The sequence below is a fragment of the Orcinus orca genome, chromosome 19 (genome assembly GCF_937001465.1).
Source record: "Orcinus orca chromosome 19, mOrcOrc1.1, whole genome shotgun sequence".
Taxonomy (NCBI): Eukaryota; Metazoa; Chordata; class Mammalia; order Artiodactyla; family Delphinidae; genus Orcinus; species Orcinus orca.
Window position 1 is genome coordinate 14,059,299 of NC_064577.1, and position 22,256 is coordinate 14,081,554.

General features: G+C 45.7%; 1 protein-coding gene across 1 annotated transcript in view; it reads right to left on the bottom strand.

Annotated features, from left to right (window-relative positions):
- The window catches only part of LOC101278058 (myosin-13), a 45,185-nt gene extending 25,592 nt beyond the window's left edge, over positions 1-19,593 (bottom strand). Inside the window, 14 exon segments of the mRNA XM_049701953.1 lie at positions 2,220-2,529; positions 4,477-4,647; positions 4,766-4,915; positions 5,618-5,736; positions 8,466-8,604; positions 11,291-11,394; positions 11,499-11,597; positions 11,689-11,752; positions 13,170-13,262; positions 14,295-14,406; positions 15,161-15,188; positions 16,978-17,134; positions 17,220-17,363; positions 19,390-19,593. Coding sequence (XP_049557910.1) covers positions 2,220-2,529; positions 4,477-4,647; positions 4,766-4,915; positions 5,618-5,736; positions 8,466-8,604; positions 11,291-11,394; positions 11,499-11,597; positions 11,689-11,752; positions 13,170-13,262; positions 14,295-14,406; positions 15,161-15,188; positions 16,978-17,134; positions 17,220-17,363; positions 19,390-19,593 — 1,894 coding nt within the window.
- Between the last annotated feature and the right edge of the window lie 2,663 nt (positions 19,594-22,256).

Here is a 22,256-nt window from a genome sequence, read left to right on the forward strand (position 1 = left end):
TCTTCTGATATGTAATCAAGATTCAGCCCTTGGGGAAATTTCATGTCTCATTTCCCCTACCCTCCTCTCACTCCACCCTTTTGTCCCCTGGGTCTAGCATGACCATGTGTTTGGGGGGGGAGGAGAGGCAGGAGAGCCACTTCCCCAGGTTCATGCCTACACAGGAACTTACGTTTAGAGTCCTGGCATCATTGCTAAGTCAGGTTATGCAATACAGTTATAGAGATGCCCTAATTAGATTTGAAGACGATGGTGTTCATCATTCAAGTTTAAAGTTATGCCCATGTTTATATTATACTGCCCAATACACTAGACATTAATTGTAAAAAATTATCTAATGAATGATTATATTGCATGAATTAAAAGCATTAATTTGTTAAATTAATGCATTTAAAATAGTCCATAATTTTTAAACCTTATTCTGGAAATTACTTTAAAAATATATAGGTAATCTGAACAAGTGATACTGGCTTGTGCAGCCATTTGGGAAAATGGTCTGGAAGTTCCTCCAAAAGTTAAACACAGAGTTACCATATGATTCAGTAGTTCCATCCCTAGGTATGTACCCCAAAGCATTAACAATGCCCACATAGAAACTTCTATAAAATGTTCATAGCAGCAGTATTCATAGTACCCAAAAGTAGAGAAAACATAAAGGTCCATCAACTGATGAGTGGATAGACAAAACTGTGTTAAGATCCACGCAGTGGAATATCATTCACCTATAGAAAGAAATGAATTGCTGACACTTGCCACAGCGTGGACAGCTGAAGAACGTTAAGCTAAGTGAGAGAAGCCAGACACAAAAGACCAGACAGTGTATGATTCCACTTACGTGAAGCATCCAGCAAGGGCAAATTCATAGAGACAGAAAGTAGTTTGGCCACTGCCACAAGCTGGGAAGGAGGCAGGTGGAAAGTGGCTGCTAAAGGGTTACTGGTGTGATGAAAATGTTCTGCAATTACCTAGTGGTAATGGTTGCACAACCCATAAATATACCAAAAACCGCTGAATTTTTTTTTTGATAAATTTATTTATTTATTTTATTTTTGGCTCTGTTGGGTCTTCGTTGCTGTGCAGGGGCTTTCACTAGCTGTGGTGAGCGGGGGCTACTCTTCATGGTGGTGCGTGGGCTTGTCACGGCGGTGGCTTCTCTCCTTGCGGAGCACGGGCTCTAGAGTGCAGGCTCAGTAGCTGTGGCGCAGGGGCTTAGTTGCTCCGCGGCATGTGGGATCTTCCCGGACCAGGGTTCAAACCCGTGTCCCCTGCGTTGGCAGGTGGATTCTTAACCACTGCGCCACCAGGGAAGTCCCACCACTGAATTTTTTAAAGAGTGAATTTTATGCTATATGAATTATATCTCAGTAAAAAAAAAAACCTATTAAAGAATGTGGTATTGGCTATTGTGTCCACTGGGAGGCCCTGTTCACCTCCGTAGAACCTAATCTCTTTAAAAAATTTTTTTTTCGACTTAAAAACATTAATTTATTTTTTATTGAATGAAAATTTCTTTAAATTCTACAGTGCTTTACAATTTTCACAAGTTTCACAACATGATTTCATATAATCTCATAATAACCCTTTTTCCCTCCCACCCTTGTATTGCCCCTCCCCCTTCCCTCTCCCCACTGGTAACCACTAGTTTGTTCTCTGTATCTGTGAGTCTGCTTCTTATTTGTTTTACTCACCAGTTGGTTATGCTTTTTAGATTCCACATATAAGTGATATCATACAGTATTTATCTTTCTCTGTCTGACTTACTTCACTTAGCATAATGCCCTCCAAGTCATCCATGTTGCTGCAAATTTCATTCTTTTCTATGGCTGAGTAATATTCCATTATATATATATATATATATATATATATATATATATATCACATCTTCTTTATCCATTTATCTGGTGATGGACACTTAGGTTGCTTCCATACCTTGGCAATTATAAATAATGCTGCTATGAATATTGGAGTGCATGTATCTTTTCCAATTAGTGTTTTTGGTTTTTTTGGATATATACCCAGGAGTGGAAATGCTGGGTCATATGGTTAGAGCTTGATCTCTTAAGGAAGAGGAAGAATAGAAGTAGGAGAAAGAAAAACAGAGATCAGAGACAGACAAATAAATCAAGCTCAACCTGAAGCTCATGTCCAGCTACTGGTTCTTCATGAGTTATGAGTAATTACACAGAGTTTCCACAGGGGGAATTAAAAAAAAATTTCACCTGCTTCTGCACCAGCATAGTTGGAAAAAAGGAAGGACAGCAGCTTCAGCGAAGACTTCTGGTACAGGCCGACCACCGTCTCGTTCAGGGGTTCCTTGTTCTTGTCCAGCCACCCGGCAACGTTGTAGTCCACAGTGCCTGCGTAGTGGATCAGGGAGAAGTGGGCCTCAGCCTTGCCTTTGGCAGGCTTGGGCTTCTGGAAGTTGTTGGACTTGCCCAAGTGCTGGTCATACAGCTTGTTCTTGAAGGAGGTGTCTGTGGCCTTGGGGAACATGCACTCCTCTTCCAGGATGGAGAAGATGCCCATAGGCTGGAAGGAGGATAACAGATTATCCTCAGCATTTATTAGTACATCCCAATGACTCCATCGTCTGTAGGAGTCAAGGACAGCTTCTTTGGTGCTGTCACTCTGTTACTAGGAACACTGGGATGTAAGTACTGTGAGAACAAGGCTGTTGGTCTGTTTGGTGCGATGACAGAACAGTGCTCGACATATGGTAGGTGCTAATTTAGTATTTGTTGAACAAAAGAGCATGGAATGAAATTGCATGTATATAAATGTAGCTCATTGTGAGGTAATAGAAAATATATATATTGGTCTCTGTCCCTGTTTCCTGGCACAGAACTTCTAAAGCCTTTTTAAATTTTCCTTAGTGATAAGAGTACTAGGACCATCTGTTGTTCTGTTGAGGTGACTCTGGGTGCGCTCCTGGATGGGGGCTGGTCACCAGAAAGACCAAGCCACGATCAGAAGCTTGGGATTTTCAGTCCTCTCCCCGCATCTTCCAGAGAGGGGAGAGGGGCTGGAAATGGAGTTAATGATCGATCGTGCCTACATGGGAAGCCTCCATAAAATCCCAATCGTAGGTGGTTCTGAGAGCTTCCGGGTTGGAGAACACATCCACATACTGATAGGGTGACACACGCCAGCCCGATGGGAACGGAAGCTCCTGCACTTGGGACCCTCCCTTGCCCCCTGTATCTCCTCATCTGACTGTTCATCTGTATCCTTTATCATATCCTTTAATAAACGGGTAAACGTGAGTAAGTGTTTTCCTGAATTCTGTGAGCCCCTTTAGCAAATTAATTAAACCTGAGGATGGGGTTGTGGGAACGTTCGATTTGTAGCCCAGTAGGTCAGAGGTTGTAGGGCACCAGGGACCTACTGCTTGCACTTGGCATCTCTGGGTAGATAGTGTCCGAATTGACTTAAATTGTAGGACAATTTTGTCGTTGTGAGGAAAAACCTCCACACATTTGGTGACCAGAAGTATCAAAAACGAAGCATCTATGTGAGTGGTAAAGGAAGTTCACAGGAAAGAAACACGCAGTAGGAAAGAACTGGGTTTTTCCTACGTAGGAAGGAAAAAAGCTGAGTTTTCCCCAACTTACTCACTTTTAGCAATAGATTTACCAAAAATGTAAAGTTGGATACTTAGACATAAAATCACATGAGTAATAGTTTAAGCAATAAAATCTGGGTTTCTCAGTAGCCACCTTAGGAAGATAGGCTTCCAACATGACCAGTGCTCAAAATGTGATGGGAATTCCTTTTTAAAAATGTATGTCATCTGCTTTTTTTTTTTTTTTTTGGCTGCGTTGGGTCTTCGTTGCTGCTCATGGGCTTTCTCTAGTTGCGGCGAGCGGGGGCTACTCTTTGTGGCCGTGCGTGGGCTTCTCTTGTTGTGGGGCATGGCCTCTAGGCACGCGGGCTTCTGTAGTTGTGGCACGCGGGCTTCTGTAGTTGTGGCTTACGGGCTCTAGAGCGCAGGCTCAGTAGTTGTGGCGCACGGGCTTAGTTGCTTCACCGCATGTGGGATCTTCCCGGACCAGGGCTCGAACCCGTGTCCCCTGCATTGGCAGGTGGATTCTTAACCACTGTGCCACCAGGGAAGCCCTTGCTTTTTTCATAGTAACATTCCTCCAGGAAGCCCACTGCTCCATGGGCCTCCTCCTGGGGTCTTTGGACAAGTCAGGTATGTATGAAATGCCCAGTCACCCCTGGGGTCCATGCACATTCTCAGGGGTAACTGAGCCCTGGGATCTTTATCACCCACACACCTCTTTAAGTGTCTGAACAGATTCTGTGTGCTTTCCAAACATTTACCCTTTCTGCACAGGGAATTCAGCTATCTGAAGGCTCAGAGCCTGGGGGAGTGGGTTTAGGGGAGACAATCCATTAGCAGAAAAGAGTTAGAGCAAAGAGGTGGTCGTCCAACCAAGGCGGAGCTGTCCCTGGAGAGCAGCGTTTCTTTACCTTCTCGAGGAGCTCCATGCAGGCGGCCAGGTCCATCCCGAAGTCGATGAACTCCCACGCGATGCCCTCCTTCTTGTACTCCTCCTGCTCCAGCACGAACATGTGGTGGTTGAAGAACTGCTGCAGCTTCTCATTGGTGAAGTTGATGCACAGCTGCTCCAGGCTGTTGAACTGGGTATTTCGAATACCAAAAAGTTGGAGTGAGTTTGGAAAATCCAGTGGAGACTCAGCAGAGCAGACACAAAGCGGAAGGGTGCTTTGAGGCTTGTCATTGATGCAAACAACTCGCGTCAAAGATCTCAAAGCCAGTGACGTCCAAGACCCCAGTGAAGTACTGCCTGGGCTGCTTGGTGTCCAGCTGCTGGTTGATGCGGGTGACCACCCGCAGGAGCATCTTCTCGTAGACGGCTTTGGCCAGAGCGCCCACCGAATTGGTCACCTTGAAAAAACGAACATCCACTCAACCCTCAAATTAATGTTTTTATGATTGTATTAAGTTGAAACAGACAAGGTTCACGTCTTGAAAGTCAAAAGCAGCTGGAGATTGGCAGTTTCATATATTTCAGTCTAATATTACATCTATCTTGAGACATCTGCTCCGTTCCATGAGGTCTATCCCATTTACAAAGATCGTTCTCTCCCAACCTTGGTTATAACACGTGACTCTAGCCCCGGCCACACCTAATTGAACCAGAGGTGGACATTTGGTCCAAGTTGGGCTAAACAGAGTGTCTCTCCTGAGAATTTGGAATTGGGATCAAAAGATGCTGGTCTCAGTCTCAGGGTGAGGCTGGAACCACGAAGATGTAAACTTGGGAGTTCTGGGGTGGCCACGGGCAGGAGAGGTGGAGAAAGCTTACCCACCTAGTGAGAACACAACAGAGCAGGAGAGAGAAGACAGCCTGGAGCTGTCTTGCCAGAGAGGCTGCCTGGCTCCAGAGGGCTCTTCACTTCCTGGCTCCAGACCCTCATGGCACCCAAGGCACTCCTTGAGTTACCCCTGAGGCCTGAGAATGAATCCCCGCTTCATGGTGAGGCCGGTTTCATATGTGTTTCTGATTCCTGCGACCGAAAGAACTTTAGGATGGTGGTTAAAATAGCAAAATACATGAGTCATTCGGATTCAGAGCATCTCCATTACCTGCTGGACATTTTGCCCTTTAGTGACATATTCGTTCCCAACCTTCACCCTTGGACAGCACAGGCCTTTCAGCATTTCTGCAGAATTCAGACCCATCAGGTACCCAGCTTTGTCAGCCACTGAAGGAGGAGGAGAAATGGTGTCACACAGACAGCAGCTGCTAAAACAGTCAATTAGGCCCTGGGTCCTCCTAGAAGTATTTTCTATAATCCTTTTGGACGTTTTTATGTTTTCCTACACGCCCCAGGCCTGGACTTGACTAATGGAGTTTCAACCCCATAATCCAGGGTCCTGGGTTTTTGAGAACTTTCACTTTGCCTTCTAGATACAATCTTTAGAAATAGGTTGATCTTGACTTACTGATATTTAAATTTCATTAAAAAACATATTGTTATGTAGTATTGTTGGAGTCTGATAATACAGCAACATGGTATATGAGTAAAGGAAGTACCATTTGGACAGTTAATATAAGTTCAGCACCTTCCTAATTTCTGCAAAGTGCCCTGCTAATAGCTGAGAGAGAAGTACGAAACCTTCACCCCACCTGCAAGTATTTGGAGATGGTCAAGCTCAGTTGAATGTGGGCAATTTCATATAGTTCACTAGGAGTTCAGTTGACTTTGGGATGGACCGGGCTGCCTGCATTGAGCTCATAGAAAAGGTAAAGAAATGCTGCTTCCCAAGGACAGCTCCTCCTTGGTTGGGACCGTCGCCTCATTGCTGGTTAGGGAGCCAAGATAATAAAAATCCAGGGCAGTGTTTGTGAAGGACTTAGTAAGAGACCAGTTGTGTGTTTCACTCTTTGCTCAAACCATCCCTTCTTCCTACTTTGCCCATTTACCATTATTCTTCTGGTTACTTAAACTTGAAAGCTTGGGGTGGTACATCCTTCTTTTTCACCCCTGACATGCAGTGTTGAGAGAGGCATCTAAGTCCTGCTCATTTCACCTTAAAAATAGCTTGCGTCTCTATGGTTTCTAAGACTGTAGAATAGTAAAGTGGCAAAGAGCCTGGGTTCAAATTTAGGCTTTGCTCCTTTATGCCTCAGTCTTGCCATCTGTCAACTGGGGGACAGTGACAGTACTTACGTTACTGGGTGGCTGTGAAGCAGTCCTGGTATACAGTAAGCACTCAGCAAACACTGACTTGGGTGGGTAGCATCATCAGAGGAGCTCAGGCCCCGGTTACAGCCACCGTTTTCCCCTTTGCCAGGCTCGTTCTGCTTCTCAACACTGCACACGTGGCTGCCAGGGCTGGAAGAGGGTGTGGGACCAGGGCTGGTAGAGGGTGTGGGACCATACATATCCATATGGTCCTCCTGCGCTGAGGAGCCTGAGGCATTTTTTCCCTACATTCCACACTCTGGGTGAGCATGACTACAGATGGATTGATTCCAGGCTGTCACACATACTCCGCTGCTGCTTGGAGTGTCAGCGGCTTCTGGTGTCTATCACATACATTCTAAACCATTTATCCTGGCACTCAGGGCCTTTCCAAACTGAGGCCAAAATAATCGCTTTTTAATTCCCATCTCTTACAAATCCACTACACATATCGTCTTCTATAGCCAAAGTGGACCACTCTCTGCTTCTCTGTCCCCATCACATCCCTTCCTTAGCCCCCTTGCTCATCATTTCTTCTGCTTAGATTGCCTGCCCCCCCACCTTTTAGGATCCTACCCATCTTTCAAAGTCCAAGCCAATGACCCCACCTCCCCCAGGAAGCCTTCCCTGACTACCCCAATCAGAAGGGCTCCCTGCTCTGAACACGTTGAATTTTTCTCCTGTTACTTCCCGTGCACCATTGGGAGGACGATGCACCCGTGGGTGTACATTTCCTGTATAATCCCCTTCACTTGAGTGTGGGTGGAACCTGTGAATGTAATGAGATATCACTCCCATGATGAGGTTACTAATCAGTTGACTTTGAGTTAATAACAAGGGAGACCATCCTGAACAAACCTAAGCGGATCAGGAGAGCCTTTATGGACAGTGATAAAGTCATGTATATTTTCCTGGCCTTTAACTCATGGCTATCATTCCTTTTTATCAGCTGGGGTGCCAGACGCACTGCTTCACGCAGTGTGGGGATGTTATCAAAAGGTAGAATTATTAGGGATGAACCAGGCTTTGACTCTGGGAGCTTGTAAGATGAAGTGCTAGAGGCATGAGGCATGCAGGGTATATGGCGATGGGTCTGGCGGTCGGTCAGCCCCTACACTGCCCTCTACTCTGTTTCCAGCCTCTTTGGGATGAGGCAGAGGCCTGTGGTGAGGTCATCCAGGTGAGAGTCATGGGGAGGAAGATTTGTTCACCAGTCCTTGGTTCAGGGTCAGTTCAACAGATGTAGGAGGCGGAAGAGACAGTGATAGGAGGGAGAAATTTATCTGCCACCTAAACTGGCAGCTAATTAATTCAGGTTAATTAATTTATTAACCTGAATTAATGGCTGCCTAACCAAGGTTCTTATTTTAGGCTCAGTGAGTAGGACGATATTCTGGATATTAATAATGATATGTAAGCACAGAAAGAAAGTGAAATTCATTCAACCATCATAAATGTCCACCCTAAAATAACAGGTAAACTGACGGTGAGAGATACTGGACAGAGATTATTCATTTATGAGATGATGCTCTTGTTTTCTAAGGAATCTCCACTAAATGATTCCTTGACCAAGTGAATGGACTTCCCCAGCGCATGTTCAAAAAGCTTTGGACAACCCAAATTCAGTTTGTATGGTTTTCCAAGAGCAGCTCTTGAGATGAACACAAGGTTTATCTCCTGTGGCCCAGTCCACACGGGAACGCAGGGGGAGAGGCAAACCTCTGTCCCCTTCCCAGATGTGGTACCTTCGGTGCCGTCTGGCTCTGCCTGCACTTCCCGCTGTTTCTGCTTGAATTTCATGTTCCCGTAGTGCATCATGGCGCCTGTGAGCTTGTAGATCCCAACTTCCTCCTCTGAGCTGAGGCCCAGGATGTCAGTGTCATTCTGGGAGTTAGAAAAAAAGGACAGCCGTCACAGCAGGCCTCAGGGACCCAAATGCTGCTTTTCCCCGGCATTTTGTATAGCACGTGAGACAGCATTTACCCCAGTAAGTGGATGACAGGTGGGGTATGACAAGTGAGGGCTTAAAAACCGTGTCTTAATTGAACATGTTTGTGTGGGTGGGTGAAGATTATGGGAAGAAAATGTGAATAATCTGATTTTAATCCTTTCCCACTGTGCATAGATGTGGGCACTGTTTTCTGGATGAGAACACTGGGAAACATTGTGTGATGCTGGGAGGATGTACTTTCACGGGCCCCATACCAGAGCTTGCGAACTTTGCATTGCAACCCAGGAATTACAGTGTAGTTCAGCATGGAGATAATATAGCGCCATAGACTATTAGAACTGGAAGGGAAGATATTTTTCAAATGAGAAAGGAGCTAGATAGGGGGCTAGGCCCTGAGAAATGGAATATTTCCTGCCATATCAGTAAACAAAGGATGTCACAGTCATCAGTGATTGCAGCCCTCCAACGATTGTGCCACGTAGCAGCCATCAGACGGCAGCCGCTCTCCGGGTGAGCCCTGGGGAAACTCAGGATGTGAAAACACGGGATACTGGCCCCAGATGGCTGAGGTGCATATCGAAGGAGTGATTTGGGTGAGCTCAGACTCTTGCATCTTCCCACACATAGAAAAGTGCTAAATTCCTTAACTTGGGATTGCTGGTTTTCTTTAACTAACAGTAACCTTTTGATGTTCAGACTACCTGCCCTTTGTGGCAAAACTTCTGTATAACCTGGCTCCCCCCTCACCTCCTCGGGGCACTTCTCTCAGGGTTACTTGAGATGCTGCCTCCTGGGCTTGGAAGTCCTAAAAATTCCCACCAAATAAAACATAACTCTCAACTTTTAGGTTGTGAATATTTTTTAAGTCGACAGCACCATCCCTATGTTATCTCATTAAGTCCCTTTGAGAACCTTATAGGTGTGCAGATTTTTTCCAAATTTCTGGGTGAAGAACTGAGGTTCTGAGGGACCTCCCTGCAGGGAGGATGTGATAAAAAGGGGATGGGAGCAGCGCTGGGTCACTTCAAAGCCTATAGCAGACGCTGATTTGGTTTTATAACCTCTTGTTCTGCCACAATGGTTTAAACTGGAAAATCCTTCTCTGGGGTATACATATGATTGTGTAGCAGGGTTTGCAGCCCAAGCCTAAGCAATGCCCAGGGGTGGAGTTGAAACATGTCTGGATGTGTCAGGTAAGCTGGTGGGACAGACCATGGTATTGAAGCGTGAGGCACTCTTGGGATGGCGCCCCCTTGTGGAGGAGGGAGAGTCCACGCCAGGAGCTGACAGAGGGGAGGAGAGATTCTGAGGCCCTGAATTGTATCCCATCCCAGCTGATGCATATCTGTGTCCTAGGAACGGGCGGCTGCGGGAAAGAACTTTCTTTCGCTAAGTGCTGAAAGGAAGCAGGTGAGAGCGCGACTGCGTGGGAGCCTTCTGGAGAACGCAGTCACTCGGAGGCAACAATCCCCCTCCATCTGGCCATAAACCATCACCCTGGAGAAGCTCCGTGGGAGGAAGGAGCAACAGAAGCCCTGACGGCAGGGATCTCTGGTGAGGACCTGAGATACTCTGGGGACTTTGAGAATTCCTTAGGAGGGCCTTTCGGGGGGGTGGGGGAGGGTGGCTGGAGGCCTTGTATCCGTCACTAACCCTCCTCCCCAGCTGGTAAAGACTGGGGAAAGCTGGTTAAGAATATATAATAGCCAGACTAATGTAAAACGAAGTTTGTTTGACCATGAACATTTTCTCCTTGCCTTAAAACAATTAGCATCACCTGGAAATGTCACAGAATGAAGGCCAGGGAGCTGGGCCCTGGGCAGGAGCCCCTGGGGTGTTGGGCGAGACTGCTTTCCAAAAGCTTTTAGAGCTTCCGTGAGGGCAGAGCCAGCAGGGGTAGAGATTAATTGCACTGAGATGGGTGTATTTTCGTTAAAAATGCAAGTTCTGGGGTTGGGCAGATCTGGGTTCCGACTGTCGTTTACAAACTGTCTTCGAGCAAATTGTGTTTTTTTCCTAAGACTCAACTTCTACCTTTATGAAACGGGGGTAGCAGTGGTGCTGATGCCAGAGGTTTCGTTGAGGCGAAGCACTTTTCTCAGTTCCCAGCGCGCGTAAGTGCTCAATGCACTTAGTTCATATCATAGTTATTGACCCTGGAGATACTCCCCAAAGCTAAAGGCCAGAGGCCTGACAGGTGTGTGAGCCCGAGGTGGCAGGTAGCCGGAGGAATGGAACGGCTGCTGCAGGGCGGGACTCTTTTTCTCCTGCGTTAGACTTTCCTGTATTTTCTAGATTTTCTTAAAGAGCCATGTAGATGGTTTTGCACCCTGAAACCTTCCAACAAAACCTTTAAAGACCTTATCCATGCAAACATTTACTCTAAAAAGCTGGCGAGTGGAACTGAAGGCCTATTTTGGAGAACTTTCTGTATTCCCATTTCTGGAATCTTCTGAAATGGAACCAAGTGGGGGAGGGGTGTGATCTGTACTAATTCTCTGAGCTCTTGGGTCTAATCGCTGAGCATCCCTGCATCCCAGCTGCCTCCTGAGATCATGGGTACCTCTCAGTTCATAAATTCAACAATTCCTTACTTAAGTAAATAAACACACAAAATACATCAGTGGCCAACAGTTCCTCACTGTCGTCAATAGTGGCCACGGTGACCTCTCCTTGGCTCACAAAGGGGACGACTAAGGGGTAGGTTAAAATGAGAAGCAGGTCTGTGAAGCAGAAGGATCCCTTTAGCGTCTTATGCACAACTGACTCTACGTTTTTTTCCAATGTGATCGATTTGGAAGATGAGAATGATAACCAAGGAACTTACCGATAAGTTCCGGCTTCTTGTTTGACATGATTTGGTAAAAAATATGATAGCTTCTCTCACGGGATAACTGAAATGTCACCCTGGATTTTTCTAAGAGATCTGAGGTAACAAAAAACGATGTGATTTTAGGGTCCCCAGGAGATGCCTCTGTGGCCAAGTCCAAGGTGCCAGATAGAGTGTTTGGACTCACAGGTTTCAATGTCTGCTGACGCCAGCTTTCCTGTGGCCCCAAAGTGAATGCGAATGAGCTTCCCCCGTCCAAAGACAGATTGAAAAACACAGTTATTTTCTTTATATGGTACTGTAGCCAGCTTCCGTTAGGTACTACTGAGGATGGGTGGGATGTGTCGGGTCGCGGAGGAGGTGATGCCAGAAGCATGAGGACTTTCCTCCTCTCTGTTTGCTTGGCATCTGGTCCCCACGCCGGCTCAGCTAAGACTCAGGTAGCTCTGCCCAAAGCACCTGGCCCTGTTCCTACAGCTCTGAGGATGGCTGCAGGCTCCCTCTCAGGTCTCTGTTCGGGACTACCTCACACCTGACTGTCTCCTTGGCCTTTATCCCGCTCAAACTCTTTATAGCACCTTTGAACTGATAACCGGGTTGGACTATCTGACTTTTTTTTTGCCTCTGAATGTTACTTCTGAGATTTCTTGCCTCAGTTTTCCTTACTACTTACTACATGCAAACCTAGCTCCCAGGCCAGGCCTCCTGGCTCCCAAAAGACCCACTCAGCCCTTGGGTTCCCGCAATCTCGGGGAGTGAGAGGTGAAATTATACACAGCATATGTGTGCGTGTGTATACTCCCTTCTTACATCACCCGCTTAATTGGTCGCTACCACCCTGTGAGCCAATATGAGGGCAAAAATATTGCCTTGCTTGTTCACCCGCAGACCCTGGAATGTAGTACGTACTCAGTAGTTGTCTCAGTAGTTTCTGAATGAAGCCTAAGAAGAATTAATGAGGAATTAATGAAGGACCAGTGGAGGTTTATGTGAATTATGTGTTCGCTCTTCAGGAGTTCTAGCTGCTGAATGGAAATGCCTCTGGGTACCTGCTCTACTGGCCGGTGAAATTAGATAGGAGACTGGATACTTGTTTATTTGCCAGTGTCGGAAGGAAATGCCTCTTTGGTTGAGCTAAACCTAAGTGAAACGTTGAAGGATGGGACGTATCCTTCAATATCTCTAGTATCAACTTCTTCCCAAGTTTTGAGCTCTGCTGCCTCCGCCAGGTTTTCCCTCCCCCCAGCACCCCCTGACCTGGAGAAGGTCAGAGCTGCTAACTAACTTCACGCTATGTTTTTCATGGTTAATAAGTCAGTGGATACTGTTCAACGGACTTATGTATTTTAAAATGCTTCCACCTGAAGAGACCAATTTTAGCACAGAGAAGTCATTTTGTACTTGTGGAATTTGAATCTGGAATCATTGTACCTTCAGGATGCTCTGAGGCGATGCTGATTAGTTAGGGAAGGACAGCTAAATCTTCCTTCGGCTGGGAACAAGACAAAATGTTCTTTGAAGGGTTATCAGAAAATCCCGGTATAGTCAGTCTACTTGGGGGTAGACTAAGGCCAGGTATATCCTAGTTTATGTGGCCATTTTTCATATGCAGCATTGGAGGAGAGGGTTTTCTTTCTGGGGGTCATTGACAATTGGACTGAGTCTTACGAATCTCGAGGAGTTGTCATTCCTCACGGTCTTGGCCTTTCTAAAGGCCTCCAGGAGGGGGTTGGCCTGGGTGATCTGGTCTTCCAGGGTTCCCTAATAATAAGTGAGAAGAGGAAAAGAGAGGACTTTGGACGTCTTCTGAAGTAACTTCCCAGTGACTCAAAAGTGTGGATGCTCTGGGAAGGGCCCAGGGAGGGATGTCGCCCGGCTCTGGCTGGTGGCAGGTACAGTTATGCTGAGTACCCACAGGCCCATCCCCACCCCACCCAAGGAGGCTGCAAGGTCCCATTGTAGAAGGGGTCTTAGCACAGCATCAAAGTGGCATCTGGCCACACCAGATTCCAGGTTGGAGCACTACCTGCTACATCTCAATCTCCCAGACGGCCTTTCTTCTCTGATAACATTTTATTATAAATCATGGATTTGTAAAATATAGACCTCTGTTCCTGCACGCACCAGGACCCATTTATATAGATATTCGGGTTCAGAAGTAGAAATAGACTGTGAGCAATGAAAGTGACCCATATGATAGAAACAGTGGTTCTCAAAAAAATTTTTAAGTTGCATAAAATATTTTGTGAAAATTATTACGTAGAAATCCACTTATAGAAAGCAGAGTTTTCACCTTCCCCCCCTTCCCCACATGAGTGCTTGCCTTTCTGACGTCAGAGCTGTCCAGCCCAGTGGTTCTCGAAGTGTGATCCCTGGACCGGCAGCATGAACAATGGGAACACGACAGAAATGCAACATGCCAGGATTTTGAACATGAGATAGGAATTTCAGTCAGAAATTCTGGGCCTGGGGACCAGCAATCGGTTGTTAACGAGCCCTCCTGGTGATTCTGATGTGCACTCCAGCTTGAGAACCACTGACCTAAACCATTCCTTCTCCAAAGGAGGATGTGGAGTTGCTCAAGGTCACTCGGCTGTTGTTGATGGAGCTGGTGCTAGAGCCTGAGTCCACGAGGTGGAGCCATTTCCCGCCTTGCCCCGTAAACACCCCCTGGGGCAGGACCTCGTGCTGTGCATCTCTGCTGGGCACAAAGCCCTGCAAACACTTGGTGCTCACCTGGGAGTTAAGGTATACTTATTCCAGCAAGCCTTCCAGATGCAGGAAGCTGCTCACCTGCATCTTGCCCGGCCGCTGCTCCTTCCTCTTCTCCCCAGTGACCGCAATTGTTGCAAAGTACTGGACGACACGCTGGGTGTTCACTGTCTTCCCAGCCCCGGATTTTCCGCTGTTGATTTAAAAGTAAGTGAGAGGGACTTCCCTGGTGGTCCAGCGGTAAAGAATCCGGCTTGCAATGCAAGGGACGCGGGTTCGATCCCTGGTCAGGGAACTAAGATCCCACATGCCGTGGGGCAACCAAGCCCGCACGCCATAACTACTGAGCTTGCGTGCCTCAATTAGAGCCCACGTGCCACAACTACAGAGCCCACGCACTCTGGAGCCTGCGTGCCACAACTAGAGAAGAGGAAACCCGCACGCCACAACTAGAGAGAAGCCTGTGCGCCACAACGAAGAGCCCACGTGCCCCAACAAAAGATCCCGAGTGCTGCAACTAAGACCCGACGCACCCAAAAATAAATAAAATAAAGTAAAATAAAATAAAGTGAGATACACAAACATAGGGAACAGACTTGTAATTGCCAAGGGGACCAAGGAAAGGGGGAATGGAGGACAAATGGATTGAGAGTTTAGGATTAGTAGATGCAAACTATTATATATAGAATGCATAACCACCAAGGTCCTACTGCATTGCACAGGGAACTATATTCAATACCTTGTGATAAAACGTAATGGAAAAGAGTATGAAAAGGAATATATATGTATAACTGAATCACTTTGCTGTACAGCAGAAACTAATACAGCATTGTAAACCAGCTATACTTCAATAAAATATTTTTTTTTAAAAAAGTAAGTGAGGTAAAGGAGAGCAGAAGGAATGGACAGCCCCTTCCAAGTCATCATGGCAAAAACAGTTTACTCACGTGACGAGGATGGACTCGTTGTCTCGATCTAGAAACGCAGAAGGAAGCAGGATGGAGTAAATAAACAACATATAGGCAGGATGTACAAATCAGGCAACATTGGGGGTAGACAGAGCCCATGAGTTCTAGTTCTGGCTTCGCCATTAACTAGTGGTGTGATGATTTGGTCATGTCTAGTCTTCTCTGAGACAATTTGGGCAGATTTCCCAAATGCTGGATGTGTAACGTGGGCAGCATGGGAAGTGAACGGTGAGTCCCACAGTGTGAAAGTTATTCACGTTCACAGATCTTTACCTCCTCTCTAGCACTTTCTTATCTCCCTTTTCAACAGAGAAAGCAAGTCTCAGACTTAGAACTTGTAAGAAGCCACAGCTTCTAATTAGAATTTCTGGACACTGGTTTGTTGTCATTGCATTTTTCTGTCACCTTTACTTTCTACTTGTGGATAGTGACTGCGGTTTTCCATTGACAAGAGTGTTATAGGTTGAATTGTGTTCCCCCCAACAAATTAATATGTTGAGGCCCTAACTAACCCCCAGTACCTCAAAATGTGACCTTATTTGGAAATAGGGTTATGGCAGATGTAATTAGTTAAAATGAGGTCATACTGGGGTAGGTGGGCCCCTAATCCAATATGACTGGTGTCCTTATAAAAACACAAATTTGGAGACAGATGAGAACACAACGTGAAGATGAAATTGCAGATCAAGGTGATGATTCTATAAGCCAAGGGATGCCAAAGCTGGCCAGCAAACCGTTGGAAGCTGGGAGCGTGGCCTGGAACACATTCTCCTCTTCGGCCCTCAGAAGGAACCAACCCTGCTGACACCTTAATCTCAGACTCCCAGGCTCCAGAGATGTTGTCACAATGCATTTCTGTTGCTTAGGCCACCCAGTGTGTAGTACTTGGCTACGGCAGTCCTAAGAAACTAATACTAATAGTGATATTATTCTTCCTTTTTTGTAAAAAATAGTTTTCCTCCGGATCAAAGGGCAGATTTGTTCGGTTCCTATTTTATTTTTATTTTTGGCCACGCCGCGTGGCATGTGGGATCTTAGTTCCCTGACCAGGTATCGAATCCGTGTCCCCTGCAGTGGAAGCACAGAGTCTTAACCATTGGACCGCCAGGGAAGTCCCTATTCTTCCTTTTTGAAATGGACGGAACTTCAGTCACTATAAGGAAAGATTTTAAATATGCAGAAATGGCCAGGATCGCGAACGTGAAATTGGCATGGCTGAAGTTTGGGCAACATTGTCCTGGATGACTTTTAAGCGTCTTCAGATCTCAGATACTTGCTTCTACTTCTTCTCTCTGCACCAAGTCAAATCAGGTGAGAGTTGAACAGACTGAAGTGATGTTAGGCATGACAGGGTGACGGTATTACCACATCTCTGCTGTTTCATCTACTATTCTGGGAATTTAAGGAGGAGAAAGAGGGAGCCTGAGAAAACAGGTGAAGGGAAGTTGCTGTGCCCGTTTCTCCAACTTTGCTTTCCTAAGTGGCTACTAATATAGTCTCTCTTCCAAGTGTGTTCATGTTGGGGGTTTCTTTGGAGGTGGGGGCAGCGCATGTCCTTGTGCTCCACGTCCACCCCCAGAGAAGCATGTACTTAGCGTGGCTTCAAGAACCGTGACTGGTAATGGAAGATGCTGCGCCCCTGGCTTTCCATCCTGACATCACTTTGGTCATTGCACCATTTGGATGACCAAAGCCTGTGACGGGCTCGAGTAATGAACTAAGAACCAGTACAGGTAAAGGACTTGAATGCTTCACTAAGACTATTCTTTTTAATATGCATTAAAGAAATGACTCACCAGTCGGCATGAACTGGTAGGCGTTGTCAGAGATGGAGAAGAGGTGGGGCGGGGCCTCCTGGCGCTTTTTGCCTCTGTAGGCCGTCACCACCTCGGGGTTGTACACCGGCAGCCGCTTGTAGGGGTTGACGGTGACACAGAAGAGGCCCGAGTAGGTCTGAGAAAATCAGAAAATTCAACCTACGGTTGTTGATTTTACTCAGAGAAGGGAATGGAATAAAGAGAGGTTGAAGGGCGCTCACATAGATCATCCAGGCTGCGTAACGCTCTTTGAGGTTGTACAGCACTGCTGGCTCGTGCAGGTGGGTCATCATGGCCATGTCCTCGATCTTGTCAAATTTGGGAGGGTTCATGGGGAAGACCTGTTCACTGTTCAGAGTGAGTGTCTGGATATTGAGAGGAAAATCACGTGATGAGTGGGAGAGCCGATGTGGTGAGCTACCAGTGTGGTGAAAACGGTGAGATATTGTGGTGAGATTACCCCATTACTGTGGTTAACTTTATGGATCATTTCTGTGCCCAGAGATGATCCGTAAATAACTGTTCCTGATAAATCTAAGTCTGGTCAAAGTGTGTAACCAATTCTGGTCTGATGCCCCCACGTCAGCGTGCCATTCTGTGTGCCAGAGTGGGTTAGAGGTGTGCAACGTTGAGAGCCCTTCAGCCTCAGGGTGGCCGGTGGAACTCAGCATGGCCAAGGCCAAGGCAGCTTGCCTGTGTTTACCCCATTTGCTATGAGTGCTGCAATGAGATCAAGCTTGGAATATTGGAAAAAACTCTTCCAGTGTATTCTGTGCATCTCCACCTCAATACCTCTGCTCATGTGGGTCCCTTTGTCTGGAATATATCTACATTGAAATTACATCTAGCAGCCTTCAAAGCTCTTCTTAAGTGCCACCTCTTCCATGACCTGTTTCTGCTCTCCCCTGTCTTTTCAAGGCTTCCAGAAATCCTTGCACCGCTGCTCTAATAGTTAAAACACTTGGACTTGAAGCATGGTCCATGGCTGAACAGTATTTTGAGACTATTACCTAATTTTCCCCTCTCTGCTTTCCCTTCCCTTTAAGCATACAACTGGCACTCCATTACTCAGGAAAGGTAGAAAATAGGGCATAAAAGCGAGAGAGCCTGTAAGCCTTTCTAGCGTTTGTTTTCCAAAAGCCCAAATCCTTAGGAGAGCTTTGAGGGTTTTACCGAAAAGATAAAAGGGAGATTTGTTGATAGGGACCAAATCTCTTGAGGAAAGGAAGCCCTTCTGCCCCACTGCCCTAAACTAGAGAGAGAGAGAGAGACATCCAAAATAGCATAAGGGAGATGGAATCTGTGTGTCCTGAAGATTCAGAAACTGGGGCTTGTTTCTTAGCACATCCTTCAGGGGGGCAGTGACACCCCATGTGGTATTACTGAAAACGTGGCATGGCTCTGGGGAGGGGACTCCAATAGTAACTCCAGAAAATTTATTTCCGGCCCTGTGGAAAGGGGCTGACACCAGAGGTTAAGTTTAATAATAACAATCATCATCATCATCATCATCATCATCATCATCATCTGTCTCATATGCTTGAATTTGTGAACTGCGATTCATACCTACCATGTACTCTTTTTTAAAAAACTATTTTATTAATTTATTTTTGGCTGCGTTGGGTCTTCCTTGCTGCGCACGGGTTTTTCTCCAGTTGTGGTGAGCGGTGCGCAGTCTTCTCATTGTCATGGCTTCTCTTGTTGCAGAGCACAGGCTCTAGAGCGCAGGCTCAGTAGTTGTGGCGCACGGGCTTAGTCGCTCCGCAGCATGTGGGATCTTCTGGGCCCAGGGATTGACCCCATGTCCCCTGCATCGGCAGGCAGATTCTTAACCTCTGTGCCACCAGGGAAGTCCCCATACCCACCGTGTACTCTTGATTCCTACACTAGATGATAAACTTTGGGGAAGCAGGACTGAGATGTGCTCACATTTGCAAAGTGATAGACACGGTGACCTAGACATGATGGGTGTCCAGTAAGTGTTGAATTGAATGGTGCTCTGTAATTCTCTGCATTAAATTAGGCATTGCCTCCGGAGCTCCCTCTGTAAGTCACTCTGCAGCCTAGAGAGTTCTATTCGGTATATTCGCCCATCCAGCAGCAATCTGTATCAGTCTCTCCCTTAAACAGTCCAAATGCTTCCACCACCACCTTCCCCTTTCTGCAAAGCAAACATCATAAAAACTCTCAAAGCCCAAGTCCTCGAAGGAAAGAGCCAGAGCAGAGGTACGTGCCATGGCAGTTTTTACCTGCGGCTTCACTCAGAGGAGATCAGTGTGAGGCTTGTTCTATCTTCAGATTCCTGTGGACCAGCATGCAATTTCTACTATTCTACTCCAAAGGAAAAGGAGGATGCCCATGTTAGCAAGGACATCTGAGATCAACACTTACCCGGTCGTCGAGGGTCTTGACTGTGACTTTGTCATTTTCCTTGCTCTGGATCATACCTTTCACATAAAATTCCTTATCATCCACTGCAAAGCAAGCCTTCTTAGAATCAAATGGGCGATTTTGAGCCTCGATTCTCTCCTTCTCTGATTTCCGCGGGTAGGGAGCTGCTTCTCCAAAAATGGCCATCTCCGCATCAGAGCTCATGACTGCAGGGGCTGGGAAGACCAGGGCTGCTGAGTCTGGAGCTTTGGGGAGCTCCATCCTGTTATTTCCATTCAGACAAGGGGCCAGATGCAAAAGTTCCTGGGATTAACCTACGTTCTGAGGAATCCAGGACCTGGTATAGGGGCCTAGAGTGGGCAAGTGGGGGCGAGCTAAAGGGGATATTTTACTCCAAGAAAAAGGTTTGTGGGGACATCTCTTAGTCCAGCTCCAGGTGTGGAAGTCTAAACCAATTAGAGGAAGCCAAGCTGAGCCTAATAAAGGAGGCCTCAGAAAATACTTCCTTAATCACACGTCACATGTGAGCCTCATGAGCTCGGTGGCATTCCCACATCTTAAGCGTGTCTGAAAAGAATTATTGGAATGTTGATAATTCCTAGTAGAAAGTTCAGATAGCCCAGTGAAAAGTAATGACTTGAACATAAAGTACTGCCACACTTGTTTAGCCAGTTACAGGCAACAAGGTGATAGGAGACATTATGGCCTAGTGCAATGGTTCCAAACTTTAATATGCACCAGAATTACCTGGAGAGCTTGTTTAAACACAGGTTTCTGGGCCTCACCCCCAGAGCTTCTGATTCAGTAGGTATGGGATGTTGCCTGAGAATATGCATTTCTAGCACGTTCCTAGGCAATGGAACTTGTGTGTGGTCCTTGTGATCCTTGAACACGTTGCATCAGCATCACGGAGGAGTTGTTAGACATTCGGAATCTCAGAACCACCCCGCATTACAAAACCAGAATCTGCACTTTAACAAGATCTCCAGGTGATTTCTAGGCATCGTAGAGTTGAGAAATCCTGGGCTTAAGGCAGGGGTCTCCAAACTTTAGTTATGTGTAGCAGTGTCAGGATGTGACAAACAGTGTTTAATTAAATACCTGCTTTAGAACTCACTGCTTAGCGTGTGTGTGTGAGTGTGTGTGTGTGTGCATGTGCGTGTATTTATGTATCTTTCTGCCTCTCTCTCTCTGTCCACCCTCCCGCTCATCCCTCCCATCACTTCTTTCCAAACCATCCCCTTTCACAGACCTTCTCTTTATGTGTTTTCCTTGCTTAGAAGCTAGAAATTCTGGCTTAAAGTCCCGGCACTGAACTTGGTCAAACCACTTACCTTCTTTGGGCCACTAATTTCACTTAAAATGAAGAAGCAAGCCTAGCTCATTTCTAAGGCCCCTGCAGGTTGTGTGACCTTTCTGGTTCCTTTTCCTCATCTGCATTTGCTTTTCCTGTTCCCTCTGGGCCTCTTCCCGCATCCTTCCTGACCCTCTACTTCTTTTCCCCACAACTCTCCCCCTTCTCCCTTTCTTTCTCTGCTTTTTCTTTTACATACATTCTTCTGTAAGTGACCATAAAATGGAGCTCAATTACACACATGTATCCCCATATCTCTCTTAAGAAGTAGTTCATATGTTTTGAATAAGGCCTTTTATGTTTCCTATTAAAAGTGGGAAAATCGAACATTTGATAGTTGTCTCTTGGAACTTCCCCCGCCCCCAATCTTACACTTTATGAAATTACTCTTCGTTGGTAACTGACTGTTGTTTCAATATCCCTCCTTGAGATTCTGGGGGGATCTAGTCCTACAGAAACAGGAGCAACTGCTTCCCTCTGGATCTGATTCAGGATAAGTTGCATTTTGATGTTACTTTGGCCAGCGGCCCTGCTGAACCATCTGTGTGCTCGTGGTTAAGTTTTCATAGTTAAGAGATTGGAGCTCAATATAGCACCACAAAGAGGACCTCTGGCTTGCAGGCTTCATGCGGTTTAAATTTTCTCAGTTACTTCCTGGTGGAGAGGAAGAATTCATCCATATTGTTTCCTCATCTGTGAAGATAGTCCCTTCTTTTGTGGCTTAAGTGAGTTTTACGACAGTAGCAGTTCTCAAACTTTGTTCTCTCAGAACCCCTTCACACTCTTAAAAATCATTGAGAACCCAGTGAGTTTGGTTTATGCAGGTCATATCTACCAATATTTATGATATTAGAAGTCAAAATTGCGAAAATCTAATTCATTTAAAATTCCTATCAACTTCATTGCCTGTTAACATTAATGACATATTTTTATGAAAATGAGTATATTTTCCAAAACAAAAAAATTAGTGGCAAGAGTACCATTGTTTTTCATTTTTGCAACTCACTTTAATGTCTGCTGAGTAGAAGATGGATGGATTTTCATGCCTGCTTCTGTATTCAGTCTGTTGCTGTATGGTTTTTTTGTTTTTTGGTTAAAGTAGATATAGAAAATCTTTCACAGATATATAATTTAGAAAAGGAAAGAGTATTTTAATTGCCCTTTCAAATAATTGCAGATATTCTTTTTAGATACTATACCAAATCTTGACACGTGGTAATTTCTGTGGTAGTTCCTTAAAGGCTAGTTGCAATGTGGAATCTGAAACCATATCAGCAAACATTATGATCTGTTGGTCTGTGTTGAACTTTGAATGAAACTTTTACCCATGTGTAAACATCATACATTGATCATTTGGAAAATATTGTTCACTGAATTATACGGAACTTCCAAATATTGGCACGTTTCATTATACAGTATAAAAAAATCACAATCATTAATATAAGTACTGATCTCATTAGAAAATTCAAATATTAGGAAGTTGTCAAGCTAATGATAGTAGATACAAGTCTTC